The sequence below is a fragment of the Gossypium hirsutum genome, chromosome A06 (genome assembly GCF_007990345.1).
Source record: "Gossypium hirsutum isolate 1008001.06 chromosome A06, Gossypium_hirsutum_v2.1, whole genome shotgun sequence".
Taxonomy (NCBI): domain Eukaryota; kingdom Viridiplantae; phylum Streptophyta; class Magnoliopsida; order Malvales; family Malvaceae; genus Gossypium; species Gossypium hirsutum.
The window spans coordinates 19,450,135-19,466,285 of record NC_053429.1 but is presented as its reverse complement, the minus strand read 5'-3'; the positions used below and the strand labels follow the sequence as shown (position 1 = coordinate 19,466,285).

The following is a 16,151-nucleotide window of genomic DNA, read 5'->3' as shown; positions in this document are numbered from 1 at the left end:
CTAGAACAATCGACGAAAAACTCTTTTCTCCAGTTTCAATTGTCCATTCAGGCCTCTATAAAGCAACGTTTGCAAGTCTACGACAGTTCCTGGGATGTACTCCACCATCACTGAAATCCAACCTTGAAGTTCATTGTATGACTCATTCCAGTCGCCGTACAATTGTCGCATGGCCATTTGTTTCGCCCACCACGCTTTCCTGTACAACACTCTGTATTGAAATCGAGCTTATATGTCCATAATCAAAGTCGACACAGGAATGATTGGGCTATCTTTCACTAGTGGCATGATGCAGTTGCAAATACTTTTGACATCCAATTTTCGGTAGTCTTGAGACATATGTACAGTAGTACATGTATGACACCTTTCTAATTTTCGTATTTGCCACTATTGAGTCATCTGTATAAATGCAGCCCGAACTCGCCAACACACCTATCGTTGTCTCTCCAACATTCTTCAACATATAATGTCGGTGTAGATTTGGAAACTTTGTAATCAATCGACAACTTCATGTTGTATTATTTGATGGCAAACACATAGTCCGCCTTGTTCTCGAACTGTTGCCCAATGAACAACTCCTCAAACTGCGAATTTGACGCCAATATATGAGCAGGTACTATATCGGCCTACTAGGGAACTCAGATGCATGTGCTACATCTAGATCTACGTTCAACATGTCGCCCCCAAATTCATTTCATAAAATAATACCACGACTCAGGTTACTGAATGAAAGGCCGTGAACATCTTCAACCTCCTCCAAGCCTTCATCATCGATATCATCCTGAACCTTATCAACATCGGGGTAACTAAAATCTTTAACGTCTTGATGAGAATCTTCACCATTATTGGTCATTTCTCTAACATCTGCCTCTATGCTTATTATCACTTTGGAATGTATTTGTAGACGGGGACTGAGGGTAGGGTTGTTATACGAACTCCCACCATAATGAGGATTTTTGGATATCTGCGATGTCCCTTCGCATTCTAATTGGTCTATCCATCTGACATTAAGATCAAAAACAAATTCGCGATGTTGACTTATTGGACTAACATTCTTAACAGCCTCTAGGTCTGCTAACTCAGCAAATAACTCAACTGGTTTGGGGTTCTCACTCCTAGTTAATCACCATATTTCCATCATAGTGCCCAAGTCATCATCATCTAACAGTTGCATCTCACAAATTTTGAACAAATTTGTAGAGATTGGAAACTTGTAAAATTATTTGGACATTGCCCTTCCACAACGGATAGCTATTTTCGCACTAATATTCCTTTTCATTTCTGCCATCTTCATATTTTTTTGAATCGCAAACCTACTCTTTACCTACCTTAAAATATACAACCAACATCACCTTCTACAATTTCACCATAAAAAAAGAACATAAACCAAAAACACCTCATTATTCATCTTCAACAGAATTTTTGAACTCTCCTACTGAAAACAACAATTTCACCATTCTATATATGCTAGAGAACTAAGAGATGGAGCCATAAAGAATGGCTTCAGCAAAATAAAATATTAAATATTAAATTTTTATATTAAAAAAATATAAAAAATGGCACTTGTAATAAAGTGATGAAGCCATTCTAAATGGCTCCACCAAATAAAATATTAATTTTTAAAATTTTAAATTTAATTTAAAAAAACGTTTGAATATCTTTAAAAATTAATAATTTATAAAAAAATATATTTAAAATTTAAAAAATTTAAAATATACATTTAAAATATTATAAAACAAATAATAAATTTGAAATGTCATATCTTTAAAAATAATATATTTTAAAAAAATTAAAAATTTAAAAAATTATAAAAAAAATTAAAAAAATTTAAAATTTAAAATATTATAAAACTAATAATAAATTTAAAAGTTCATATCTTTAAAATATTTAAATATTTTATATTATTAAAAAAACATATTTAAAATTTTAAAAAATATATTTAAATTAAAAATATATATATTTAAAATTTTAAAAAATAATATTATAAAATATTTTAAATATACATTTCAAAATTTTTAAAATCAATAATAAACAAATAAAATAAATAAATAAGGACAAATAAAAAAACTTAAAAAAATTAAATAAATAAAAACTTAAAAAGAAAAAAAGAAAAAAGACAAATCATAAAAAGTGACGTGAAGAAAAAAAACTATCTTTACCTATTTTAATAGAGAAATAGGGTGGTAGGCAGCTATTTTCTTAAAATTTAGTGGTGCCAATTTAGAAAAAAAGGTAAAATTGTTTAAATTTAGTTATATTTTTAAAAATCACAATATTTCTTTAATATTTATATAAGTGGTATAATTGTATATAATTTCACTAAAAAATTAATTTTTTAATGTAAATTGTTAACCTGATGTATTGGTAACGTCAAACATTTTAGCTCTACCAATTTTTACTATAAACAAGTTATTTTTATATTTTATAAAAAAAATAAATTATTTAAGTAAGTAGTTATTTTTTTAAGGTTATTTTCATAAAAAAATCCCCCATACATGATGTGGGTGGCTTATTTTAGAAGGACTTGACCGTTGACCAGACCCAAAGCAGCCCTTTCCCACTTACCCACCACACTTCACTCACCACTATAAATACTCACCCATTACTTCCTTCTCAAACTCACCACTTCAAACCACAAACCTAGCTCTAATTTTTACATTCTTCACTGACCCTTTCTCACCAGAAATTGTTTTCCTCCTTTTTGGCAATGGCTACTGCTGAGTTTGGCCTTTCAGAAAATGGTTGCTGTGTCTCTTCAACTCATTTGCACTGGAAAAAGGCTGCTGATGCCCTCCACTGCTCCCATTTCAACGACGTTACTCAAATGGTGTCACAATTTGCGGAAGCTAATACTGTTGAAATTCAGGGCACTACCCTTACGGTGGCTCAGGTCACGGCCATTTCTCGTCGAAACCAAGTGATGGTTTCACTTGATGAATCCACTGCTCGAGACCGGGTGGCAAACAGTGCTAACTGGGTTACTAACAACATCTCCCGTGGCACAGACACTTATGGAGTCACCACCGGTTTCGGTGCTACATCTCATCGGCGCACCACTAAAACTGCCGACCTCCAAGCCGAGCTTATAAGATTCTTGAACGCCGGAGTGATTGGGAAAGAAAATCTTCCGACGAGTTATTCCAAGGCAGCTATGCTTGTGCGTGCCAATACGCTTATGCAAGGCTATTCCGGTATCCGTTGGGAGATACTTGAAGCGATGGCTAAGCTTATGAATCAAAATTTGATCCCAAAACTGCCTCTAAGAGGAACTATCACAGCATCTGGTGATCTTGTCCCATTATCTTACATTGCAGGGTTGTTGACAGGCAGACATAACTCCAAGGTTGTCACCCTTGAAGGTGAAGAGATCGAAGGTATCGAAGCTTTGAAAAGAGCTGGAATTGCTTCTCCTTTCAAGCTACAAGCAAAGGAAGGTTTAGCTCTTGTGAATGGAACGGCTGTTGGTTCAGCTGTGGCTGCAACAGTTTGTTTCGATGCCAATCTTTTGGCTCTCCTTTCGGTTATTCTTTCGGCTTTGTTCTGCGAAGTTATGCACGGCAAGCCAGAGTTCACTGATCCCCTCACTCATGAGCTCAAGCACCATCCTGGCCAGATTGAATCGGCTGCTATCATGAAGTTTCTTTTAGATGGAAGTGATTACATGAAAGAAGCCAAAATCAGGCATGAGAAAGACCCTCTTACAAAGCCTAAACAAGACAGGTATGCAATTAGAACCTCTCCTCAGTGGCTTGGACCACAGATCGAAGTTATTCGCCACGCAACGCATTCGATCGAGAGGGAAATTAATTCCGTGAACGATAATCCATTGATCGATGTAGACCGGGACATTGCTCTCCATGGTGGGAATTTCCAGGGAACCCCTATAGGTGTCTCCATGGACAATCTCCGAATCGCCATTGCAGCTATCGGGAAGCTCATGTTTGCTCAATTCTCTGAGCTTGTTTGCGATTACTACAACAACGGTTTGCCTTCGAATTTGAGTGGCGGCTCTAATCCGAGCTTAGACTATGGATTCAAAGGAGCAGAGATCGCCATGGCAGCATATTGCTCCGAGCTCCAATACCTTGCAAATCCCGTCACGACGCACGTACAAAGCGCCGAACAACACAACCAAGACGTGAACTCCCTTGGCCTGATTTCAGCTAGAAAAAGTGCAGAAGCCATTGAAATACTAAAGCTCATGTCCTCAACGTTTATGGTGGCACTTTGCCAGGCTATTGATTTGAGACATTTGGAGGAAAACACGAGAGAAGTAGTGAAACAAGTGCTTCTCCAAGTAGTAAAGAAAACACTCTACATTGCAGAAGATGGATCACTGCTTGAATCACGTTTTTGTGAGAAAGGACTGTTGCAGGTTATTGAACACCAACCAGTTTTCTCCTATCTCGATGACCCCATGAATCCTTCATATATCCTTTTGCCTAAACTACGACAAGTGCTTGTTGAAAGGGCTCTCAAGGATTGTAAAGGCGATGAAAATGGGTTTTCAATATTCAAAAGGATCCCAGTTTTCATAGAGGAACTCAAGGCAAGACTGGAAGAAGAGTTACCGAAAGCAAGAACGAAATTTGGAAATGGAGAATTTAGGATTGCTAATAGGATCGAGAAATGCAGGAGTTATCCGATATATGGATTTGTAAGGACTGAAATTGGAACTCAGCTTCTTATTGGTGAAAAAAGAGTGAGTCCAGGAGAGGATATAGAGAAGGTTTATGAGGCCATTAATGAAGGGAAACTAGGAGCTGTTTTGATGAGGTGCTTAACTAATTGGCAACCATAAGCTGGCTCGCTGTACTTATATTTGATTTGCATTGTATTATCGTAACCTCTTATATTTCTGGTCTACGTAGCTTGTCTTATTAGTATTTATGAAGTTAATAATGGAAATTTGATATTTTTCTGATTTATTCATGCATTTTAGAAACTTGGAGCTGAACTTAGCTATGGTATCAGTATTTCATATGATTATATAAGCAGAATCTCATAAACTAACGTGAATGCCGCATATTAATAGAAGCTTCCAAACACACTTAATTTGACCCCATGCATCATTAACAGTAAGCCACTATCCACTTCTTGTTTTTCTGGTCTGTTTCCACTCTCAATGGTGGCTTATGTTTTTTTAGTTACACCAAACTTTGATGGTTGATTCTTGATCCACTATCAAACAGTGGAGATATATGAAAAAGATGAAAAACATAGACACTTTAAGAAGAAAGGAAAGTTATTTCAATTTGAGGGGAAAAAGAGAAGGAAACAAAAATGGAAAAACGGGTATCAACTATCAAATGCAGCCATGGAAGGAGACATTAAGTCCCTTCAACAATTACTCCAAGAAGACCCTCTCATTCTTCACTGTTCAATAGTTTCTTGTGCCTCCGAGACTCCTCTCCATGTTTCCTCCATGCTAGGCCACCTCAGTTTCGTCCAACAGCTTCTGAATCTTAACCTCTAATTGGTTTTCGAGTAATTTCCATGGCCACTCTGCTCTTCACCTTTCTGCAGCAAAAGGTTATATTTAGATAGTCAAAGGTTGGTCAAGGTGGACACAGAGATGTCCATTGCGAGAAATCAAAATGGGTGGACACCACTCCACCTGGCAGCCACCAAGTGCAGGGTTTAAGATAGTGAGTGAGTTGGTTTGAGCTTGGCCTGAGTCCGCTCGGGTGGTGATTGAACGAGATGAAACTGCATTGCACTTGAGTATTGGAAGTAATAGGCAGGTGAGTCTGTTCTTACATTTTGGGCATAGACTAAACAATAAATTATACTCCTTTTAAAAAAATTATAAAATATAATACATTAAAAAGTTAGAAAATTTTTTGGAACTTTATGGAAAAAAATTAAAAGCTCACATTTAATCAATTTATTTTAGCCTAAAATTCTTTTTCCCATTTTTGGTTTTGGTTTTTGGTCTTGCACGGCTGTACTCTCAAACAATCCCGGCCCCAGGGCCGGATCTGCCGGTGAGCTTGAAGAGTTTGATTGAAGAGATTGGAAGAGATGTTGATACTGAAATGGTGAATCACAAGGATTGTGAAGGGAATACTTTGTTACGTATTGCTGTTGCCAGGACGCTGATTGAGGTATGCTTTCTTTTCATTTCAATCTTATTGGTTTAAGCAATTTGAATAATATCCAAAAGCTTTGGTTCAATTGTATTTCATTTGATAAAAATGTCACTGTAACTGTAACAATTTTGCAGATCATAAAGTTCTTCCTCACTATTCCTGGACTGGATATAAATGCAATGAATAAGAATGGCTTCACAGCATTAGATACTTTGAAAACAAAGTCCCAGAGATTTGAGAGACATGGAAATTGAATCTATTCTCAGAGATGCTGGAGTTTTAAGTTCAAAGGATCGGCATGTAATTGCAGTTAAATGGGTTCCAAGTCCATCAAACATTCCTAAGATACCAAAGTCTCTGGTCTCAAATAAATCCAAAAAATCAGAAACCAATTCAAGGATGCCGATGAGAAAGAAAGAACACACTGATTGGCTTAGTAGGAAGCGAAGTGCATTAATGGTGGTATCATCATTGATCGCAATGGTGGCGTACCAAGCTGCAATAGCCCCTCCAGGGGATGCTTTGCAAGCAGACGAAACAGTAGATGAGAAAGGGAACCCTTTGGAGCACTGTCGGAAAGCTGGAACTGCAGTTATGGCATACAACCAGGGTATTGAATATGGTCATTTTATGATCTTCAACACTCTTGCTTTCTTTTCATCTCTAAGCATTACCCTCCAGCTTGTCAGTGGGCTACCGATAAAGAGACGAGGATAGATGTGGATTCAAATGGTTAGCACGTGGAATGCCATAAATGCTCAAGTGATAACTTACTTTAGATCTCTAAGACACATGTCACCGGACACTGCTGTAGGTATGCTTCAGATGTAACTCATATATCGGTGTTGCCATATATGGTTGGGTCTTATGGTGTTGTTCTCATTGGGCTTAAAAAAATCATATTTGGCTTCAAAATTATTTTTAAAGAAAAATTAAATTATTTTTTGCTGAAATTTTTAATTTTTTAGAAGCACTTTAAAAGTTAAAATTTTTAACTTTTTCTCTCTCAAAAAACTTTTAGTGTTTAATTATTTTTTCACTCATCTATTAACATAGTATTTTCTTTTCGTTTTTTTTTGTTAGTGCTTAATTACAAATGAGTTAAAATCATTAATTAAAAATAAAAAATATTTTTTTAAAATAATAAAAATGTGTTAATATCTAATTAAAAATATTTAATGGTTATATTTAAATATTTAAAATATAATTTATATATTCTAATTAAATTTTACAAATAATTAATATTTATTACTTAAAAATATTTAAAATTTATATTTCATATATTAAAATATTAACAACAAGTTATAATAAAATATTTTTATATTCTTATTAAAATATAATAATATTAACAAATTTAAACATTATTTAAATGTATATTTGTTTATCATAATATATTTAAAATAAACATTTTATTTCTCAAAAATACTATTCTTCTTTAAAAGCATTTTTCAAAATCATTACTAAACTAACCCTTAAAAATGGCTAAACTAGCACTTAAAAAGTATGGGGTTATTAAGGAAAAAGCGCAGAATCTTTCCGCTGATGAAGTTGGCAATGACGATGAAGATGTCTGAGATGCCAGTACAATAAACTTATATTGATTTAAGCTCTGTGTTCATTAGTTTCAGATTTTTGGGATCATTTCTTTTTCTTAGTTTCAAGTGAGCTTTTAAAGAATCAAGCCAGATACTCCATTCTGATTGCAAATTTGAACATGGCACCACCATTTGGCGCACCCCAAGGCAGCAGCATGAAGAAAAAAAAATGAAAGATTGGTTGAGGAGACCAATAAGACAACACAATTGCACTAAGTCAGACATGAGTTACACCATACATTCTTGATCACAAAAATATATAAATTTACAAGACCAGAATGAAAATGTAACCTCACCTTTGCTTTAGTGTTGAATTGAACAATAAAAATAAATACAAGAAAATCTCCACAAGCAGAATTTACCATCCCTTTCTAATCTCAGAGTTGTATACCGTGGCTCACCAACAGTCACAACATATTTAGCAGCAGTTGATCCTTTCAAGCAGACTACAAAGCACGAACAACTCATCGCAATCTGCTAGTTTCATTGTGGATTATAACATCAGGATTTCGAATATGTCGATTGGGAGCTGCCCAGTCTTTCCATTTGGCTCCTGTACCATGAATACCGGACGAGATGCTCCACAAAGTGTCATCTGGATGAACCTTCGTTGTTGAAGGGGTTGAAGATTTAGAAGCAGCATTGGACTTCAGTAATGGATGTTTACTGCTCTTTCCCATTCCATTGGCAAGCAACCAACGAGAACCAGACTTTTGTTGGGTTATGCTACCCCAAAGTTTTGTCCTGCCAGGCTCAGTCTTCACACCTGCAACATGGACTTCAGTGATTCTGAATTGAGGAATCACTTCCTCTTGGGAAGCTTTTTCTTCCTTCATATCCTCCATTTTTGCCTCCTTCAAAGCAGACTCAGAATCATCATCCTCTAGATTGTTATTCTTCAAAGCAGACGATACAGTACAGTATATCTTAATCTTTGGCTTTGGTGGGAAAAATACTCTCTCCACTTGAATCAGAGCAAGCATTGGTGCACCAACTGGCTCATAGTTTCTTATAGGATTGCGGAGTTGCACCATAAATGCAACTGTGAAGTTATTCCCAAACAAACCACACTTTTTACCCCGTCCTTTCTCTCCCTTTGACCCTTGGCTTATCAAGCCTAACGATGTAGCATGATGAGCAGCAAGGATTTTAGAAGTTCGCTGACTTGGTTGATCTTCATCACCAATATCCCCACAATCAAGTCTTATCCATTCATCAAGCGTCAGTGACAGACCCATCAATCCATCAACATCCTCACCAATGTCTTTTATGTCCAACAACTGCAACCCAGCAGTTCCCTCCAGACCAAGGCATCCAGTAATATCAAACCCCTTACCCTTAAGAGCCAAAATTTCTCCAATGGACTGTGCACTGATGTTTGAAGGTGCATCCTCATCTGACATGCCCGATTGAATTCTCAACCCTTCCATCATGAGTGCTTCAATCTTATCCATTGCCAGTGGAACAAGATCTTCAAGGGATACATAATCCAAATCCATCTTATTGACAGAGGATGAACTAAACTTGTTAGAAGTGGGTCCAGGTGATCTTTTAATTCTCTTTTGCCTGCTAGGCATATTTTGCCCAAACTCAAGATCATGCTGCAACCGATATTGCCTGCGTAGAAGAAGCAATAGTATATAATGCAAGTACGATTTCCAAAACAAAATTTATGACAGATATAAATGGCAGGAAAAAAAATAAAAAATGGAGTTACAAACCTCTCTGATACCTCGAGAGTGGAGGCAGCTTCCCATGCAACTTGCTGCATTGTCTTACCAGTTATATCCTCCAAAGGCATCAACTTATTTGCCTGCATAGAGAGCTTTTCGATCCCAATTGAGGCCAGTTGCTTAAGTATGTCCATTATATCAGAACCCATTTCTGCAGGTAACACAACTGGACTAGACACTTGCATGATCAGGTTCCCACCACTTTTAGAATTTCTGAAAAGTGAGGGATTCATAGATCGTAAAAACCCTCCATTCTTTGTCCGAAGTAATGGACCTAAATCATCTCCAAGAGGGGGCAATGCAAGTGGCTCTCCAGGAGGCAATTTAACTGGACTTCCAAGCCCAAAAGAAGAGGCAGGTGGAAAATGCTGAAAAACCCTCTCATTCAATCCCCATTCATGCATTAAAGCCTCTGTCTCCAAGTCTTCCAAAACTTTAGCCCTCACTTTGATCTTCCCATTAGTTTCTATCTGATAGTCTTGCACAGCATCTTGAACGACAGATGACATATCCAAACCCTGAGTCAAGCTCCCCGAAGTTGAGATGTCAAAGCCACATTCTAGTTCCTCCCCATCAGCCATTTCAAAATCAAATAAAGAACAACCACTGGCTAGGGTCTCTTTCTCAAATTGCCTTAGTAAACGCTCCCTTGGTGATTCAGGCTCACTCTCAGAAGTCAAGCTGAATGGACTGTGATCAATTCCAAGCATACTCAAGAACTCACTTGCCACAGATTCAGTAACTCCATCCAAGCTAAGTGACTCCGACTTCCTATTTGTTTCATAATTAGCTATATGCTCCGTGTAGTCTTCCAAGTCTTCAGTATCAGGAGAATCTAAGGCTGCCTCCAAATTTGTAATTCCATCTAAAGCTAACTCCAACTCTCTCATCAGTGATTCTTTTGAGAACTGGTCATCCTCTTTGGAATCGCTATCTTGCAACAAAAGCGCGTCTTCTTGATTAACACAAGTCACCTCATTTAAGGGATGAAGCTCATAGGACTCTTCAGAATTTACACCCTTGCCAGGATTAATTTCAATAACTTGATAACTTTCTACTTTGGAGTTGGCATCCGCCATGGAAACTTCCTCCAACCTAATCTGTCCCTGTGAAGATAACTCTTTCCCTTTTTCCACAAAAGAAAAATCATTATCTTCAGTTTCTTTCTCAATATATTCATTTAATTTAGATGCAACAGAAGATGGAGGTCTAGTGGGCTCAAAATGTTCAATCAACGTGTTAGGATCAGGCTTAGAAGCAATTGAAGCATCATCTGACTTGTATTCATCAAATTTCTGATCTACCACATCGGTGTCTGACTTTGAAATGGGCAAAATTTCATGAAGATCTTTTATCTCCTCCAGAAAGCGAGATAAGGATGTGGTGTTAACCAAACAGGGAAGACTCTCAACATGCTTCATTGTGGCCTGCTGATCATCGTGACCAAATTCAGTACCTGCTTTTCTATTCTGCTTCATATCTGATAAAACCAAATAATCGAAACTAACATTCATTATAGCACCCCTGGCCTTCCCTGATAACTTAAAACTTGTTGTCCATTTCCCCGAGCTCTTCTCTTCCTCCAATTCCTCCAATGTGAGTGGAAGCAACCGTGTAAGGTCAACTCGATGCTTCCCCAAATCAAGGTCTGGTGCCCCAAACACAGAAGCATAAAGCAGGAAATGCTTTGCGTCATACTTGGCTGAATTGTGAGATCCGCTTTTAGTACCATACACCGAGCAAGTGTGTGTCAACTTCTCTTCAAATTTAGCAGTTCCATCAAAAACTTTAACGGGTTCAGTCACTAGATCCTCATCCCGCCTCTTCCAATGCACACATAGACTAAGTTCTTTAAAACTGACCGGCAAACCATCAATGGAGTGTACTTGAAGCAAGAAACAACAAGTAAACCTACGGCCTTTATCATTCGAAAATGCTTTCAACGGCTTCCAATTCCAAATGGATTTCTTGTCTTTACGTGATGGGTCCTCATTACTATTCTTAAGGTTTCGTTTTGGTTCCAAAGAGTGGGTTTTCATGACTGATTTGAAACGAGGATTAGAAGCATAAAATGAAGTCATTGGAGGGTTCTTGTCCAAATACAACGCTTTGCTAATAACTCCAATTTCATTCAACAACTTACCCGGTTTTCCACCATTCTTCCTAATTTCAACTTTTGACAACATCATCTTTTTATATATAACAATAATAAAAGAAAATCAGATTAAGCAATAGTAAAACAATAATATCTTATTTAAAAAGTCATTAAACAAAACTAAATCTAACAGAACACAATGCAATACAAAATAGATGAATTATGTAAAAACCAAAAAAGTTGAATTAAAATAAATTACCGAATTGAGCTTTCCAGAAAGCGAAATTTCCCAATCAGAAGCCTCTCGTTTATCCTTTCAATGCATAGTCTCCTAGCAGCCTTTGCCTACCCAAATTCAAAAATTAAAAAAAAAATCGATTCAACAAAATAAAATTATAAATAACAATCTCAGGAGAAAATGCGAAAAAAAAAGGGCTGAAAAGAATAAGGGCCGGGATGTCGAGGTATTACAATGCGAGTTTAAGCGGCTGAGAGACTATTGAGCCGCGCTTGTCTCGGCGGGTGGATGCCCCCTTTGTTCTCTGAATTGCCGCTGCCTTCTTTTCAATCCAACATTTCAAATGAACTACGAAATGACATTATATTACGGTTATATTTTTATAAAATTTATTTTATGCATGGGTGTGTTTTTTTTTAAAAAAAAAAATTTCAACGATTTATACATGGTATTTAATATTTATTTGGTGGACCCTTAATCTTCGTGAAATTTCTTTCTAAAGCTGTACATTTTCTAATTTTCATAGTTACCCCCCTCTCTTTCTATTTTTGAATTGGATTTACTTTATTTAAACATAGGTTGATGGATTAAGTATAGTGATGCCAGAACTCGATCTCATTACGGATTTAATACCCATGACTTCTGAATGAAGACATTTTCTTTTAATGGAGATGGACGGTAAAGCAAGATCGTTTTAGTAAATGCTGACTATTTTGTAATTTTATTTTATACTTTAAAATATTTTGTTCATGGATTTTAAGTATTTGGGTTTGCGTTTCATCATCCTAATCTTAATAGGTGGGATTAGAGGTGAGTAAAATCTGATTCGATTCAAAAAATTTGATAAAATTTTCAAATTTTGAATTAAATAGTTCGAGTTAATCAAGTTATTTGGATCAATTCGAATAAAAAATAAGTTTTTCGGATTAACTCGAATGTGAATTACACAATTCGAGTTATCCGAAAATCCGAATAAGAAAAAGCAAAACTACGTCAATTTGATAAATGTTTACCTTTTCTAAAGTTAAAAGTTAAAACCATTAAGTTAAAAGATAAAACTATGTTGTTTTGATAAATGTTTACTAATTAAGTTAAAAGGCAAAATCATTATATTGTTTATGTTGTTAAATAATTTTATACTTCGTTTCCTAGTTAAATAATCGGTTCATGTAAGCGCAACATTGAGTACAAATAATAGGATTCGTTAACTCGACTCGACTTGACTCGAAATTTTTTGACTCGATTCGATCCAATTCGAAAAAAATTCAAATTGAGTTCGGTTGCTAAAATAGAATTCGTCAACTCGACTAACTCGAAATTTTTTGACTCGATCTGACTCGACTCGATTGAATATTCACCCCTAGGTGGGACTCAATTTCACATATGTCATATGAAAGTTTTGTCCAATTTTTTTTATTTTGTGTGAGTTTTTGTCCATTGTACTTTATATTGGTTAAATTTTAGATTATAATTAACCGGACATATATTTATACATATATTATATTTATAATTGTACCATATTTATACAGTGAATTTAAAAAAAATGTATAATATTAAATTAAAAATAATCAATTAATATGTTTAATTGACATTAAATACTTTCAAAATTCATGTAAAAGTAAAATGGAAGTGGAAATATAACACCTGTCACCTCTGGCTGAATTCAGGTTAGAAAGTTTATGGCTTCAACTCGCAAGGTTGATGGCTCATCAAGTTTTTGACTCGTAAGATCTTGATTTCACAGTTCTCCTTCATTCATTAAGTAACTTTTAATCAAAGCATTTTGGTACGAATTTATAAAAATGCATCACATAATAATCAATTCTTGTGAAGAAAAAATATCAATAAGTTGATACATGAAATTTTTGGAAAGATGGAGGAGATCTCTTTATAAGACACTCAAAGGCTAAAGAATAGAAATCTGTCTTTTCTATAATGCCCTCAAGTTTTTATGTTGTAATTTACACCATTTTAAATATCCCATTAAAACTCCCAAGAATGAGAATCATATTTATCGTATTTATTTTTTATTAATCAAAGGGGACACTGGAAAATTTCAAAGTCAATATGTGAGTTGTTAGATCGAAATATATAAAGTTTATATTTAAAAGTGAGAAAAGAAAGAATGTAATTAAGCCAAGGCCTTATGTGCAATTATACCTCAGATAAAAATAGCTTAGTGGATGAGATTTTTCATCTCCATTGATTTCCACTAAATTCCCACTGTTGGATGTTGCTTTGATAAAGATTAAGCTTTTATTAGACAAAAGAAATAATATATACATTGGCCCTTCAACTTGTCAATTTTTTTTCACATTGACCCCTAGATATTTTTTGGATCATATTGGCTCCTAAAGTTAACAACGGTTACATAGATCTGCAACTAATGTTCTTAACATTTTTTATTTGTAGCAAAATCAACCAACCCTGTAGTGACATGTGTATAAATAAATAATTTTTATATATCAGTTAATTTAATAAATTAAAAATATATAAAAATTAAAATTATTAAAATTATTTTAAAATCTATAATTAAAAATTAAAAAATTGATTTCATCTCTGTCGTCTTTTAGCGCTCTTCTTAATCTTTTGACTCCTCCCTTCATCACCCATCTAGAAGCCTAGAATCAATTTCCTCTAGCCAACTACTCACTCATCTCTTTACAATGATATTGGTCCATGTCATTGAAATTTTTAAAAAGTAAACAGGGTTAGCCTTAGAGACTAATGTAGGTAACGGTTGCCAATTTTAGGGACTGGTATGATCCAAAAAAAAGAGAGTCTAGGGGTTAATATGAAAAAGTTGTCAAGTGGAGGGACCAATCAATATATTAAGCCAAATAAGAAAATAAAGGGTCTTGTACTCAACCCTCTTCCTCATTCAGTGAAAAGGAAGAAAAGAAATATCTTTAAACCGTGAAACACTCCTTTAATTAGCAAAGAAATTGAATGAGTTTGAGTGAAAATGTCAGGTAGCAAAAGCCCATCACTTTGAGAGTGGAATTAAGTCAAGTAGTGAAGTGTTAGAAAGTTTATGGGAGGTTTCCGGTTGAGAAAGTTAGAATCGTTTCATGCTTTCATAGTTTTCTTGAATACTTGATGCTTTATAATTATGGTTTCATGGTAACTTGGTTTTGGTATTAGTGTTTTTGCGAAACCTGAAGCAAAGTTAATGGAAGATAGATAGTAAGCAAGTTTTGATAAGCTTGGAGTCTTCTTTTGTGCTCTACAACCTTTAAGGCTGTGTTTATTTGCTTAGAAATTTAATTAGAATATTTAAAGAAGTTAAATATTGAGAATTTGGAAATTCATTGATGATACGCTTAAGTATGAAAAAAGAGTAATTAAAAGACTAAAAATAGTATAAAATATAGAAAAAAATGAATGTTAGAGTAAATAAATATTTAATTTATAGTATTTCAAAGGTGTGAAATGACTTTATGATAACTGTGCTTTAATAAATTGAAATAGAACCATAAAAGTTATATGTGGGTAAATGTATTTGGTTGGAAAGATTGTAAAGTAATCTTAATTGTTCTAACCAAAAGTATGCAAAATTTCATATCCAGGTTATAGTGCCCTTGTAATCTAGATAAGAAATTAGTTGGATGCCATATGATTACCGTAACAGTATAGCATCATTGTATGGGATCATAGTGTTCTAGATAGTGCTTTGCGCTCTAGAGAGTTGGTTGGATATGTATTGAACTATATGTGTTTCACCGATTGTTTCATATATATATATTGACACTTCATGCCTATTACAAGAGTGGAATTGACATTTCGACATTTAATGTCCTACTTGGAGAGTTAGGTGGTAACTATGGTGTTTATCTATAACACCTCTCGCCTAACTCGATCATCGGGTCCGAGCTACAGAACGTTACATTCGTTGTCGGAGCAACAACAAATAATTTTGTAAATTTCAACCAATCATTTATGTAAATAAGTATCATTCACATTCAAATATGCAACACAGTCATTTTCGGGTCCTACAAGAGCTTATGAAAGCTCTTTTACTAACCCGAGCCTAAATTAGGACCAAATTGTAAAGTTTTGAAAATTATCGAACCAATTTCGCGACTTCATAATTCCACGTCACAACATCATCAACTCAATGAGTTATGTCGCAACGTCAAGCATCTTTATGTCGCGACACCACTCACTGTCGAGCCATGTTGCGACATCGAGGATTCAAGGTCGCGATGTTGCCTCTGTTTTGGCATAAATCACATTGCTACATATTTCAAGTCATCAACCAAACATGTTTGAACTTTCATTTAAGTTTGCTAACTTCAAATTCACATCAATTAACCAATTCAAACAAAACATAAACTAACTAAGCCAAATCACCAATTACCACATTTTACAATTCATGATTCACAAAACTTAATCACC

General features: G+C 35.1%; 3 protein-coding genes across 4 annotated transcripts; 2 read left to right on the top strand and 1 right to left on the bottom strand.

The window, feature by feature from the left end:
- Positions 1 to 2,624: 2,624 nt before the first annotated feature.
- LOC107897711 (phenylalanine ammonia-lyase) lies at positions 2,625 to 4,926 on the top strand. Its single transcript, XM_016823258.2, has one exon. The coding sequence runs from the start codon at positions 2,708 to 2,710 to the stop codon at positions 4,799 to 4,801; it is 2,094 nt and encodes a 697-aa protein (XP_016678747.2). The 5' UTR covers positions 2,625 to 2,707; the 3' UTR covers positions 4,802 to 4,926.
- Positions 4,927 to 5,366: 440 nt separating this feature from the next.
- LOC107896161 (uncharacterized) lies at positions 5,367 to 7,049 on the top strand. Its single transcript, XM_016821280.2, has 2 exons — positions 5,367 to 6,107; positions 6,227 to 7,049. Exon 2 carries the CDS (start codon positions 6,336 to 6,338, stop codon positions 6,807 to 6,809), a length of 474 nt encoding a protein of 157 aa, XP_016676769.1. The 5' UTR covers positions 5,367 to 6,107; positions 6,227 to 6,335; the 3' UTR covers positions 6,810 to 7,049.
- An 824-nt stretch (positions 7,050 to 7,873) lies between these two features.
- On the bottom strand, positions 7,874 to 12,127 carry LOC107897712 (protein PLASTID MOVEMENT IMPAIRED 1-RELATED 1). 2 transcript variants are annotated; one of them, XM_041115285.1, is made up of 5 exons: positions 11,987 to 12,127; positions 11,775 to 11,860; positions 11,564 to 11,609; positions 9,409 to 11,461; positions 7,874 to 9,304 (listed from the first exon to the last, which is right to left on the bottom strand). In XM_041115285.1, exons 3-5 carry the CDS (start codon positions 11,607 to 11,609, stop codon positions 8,152 to 8,154), a joined length of 3,252 nt encoding a protein of 1,083 aa, XP_040971219.1. In that variant the 5' UTR covers positions 11,775 to 11,860; positions 11,987 to 12,127; the 3' UTR covers positions 7,874 to 8,151. The 2 variants fall into 2 exon arrangements, with proteins under 2 accessions (XP_040971219.1, XP_016678748.2); XM_016823259.2 differs by having other exon boundaries at positions 9,409 to 11,609.
- Positions 12,128 to 16,151: the final 4,024 nt, after the last annotated feature.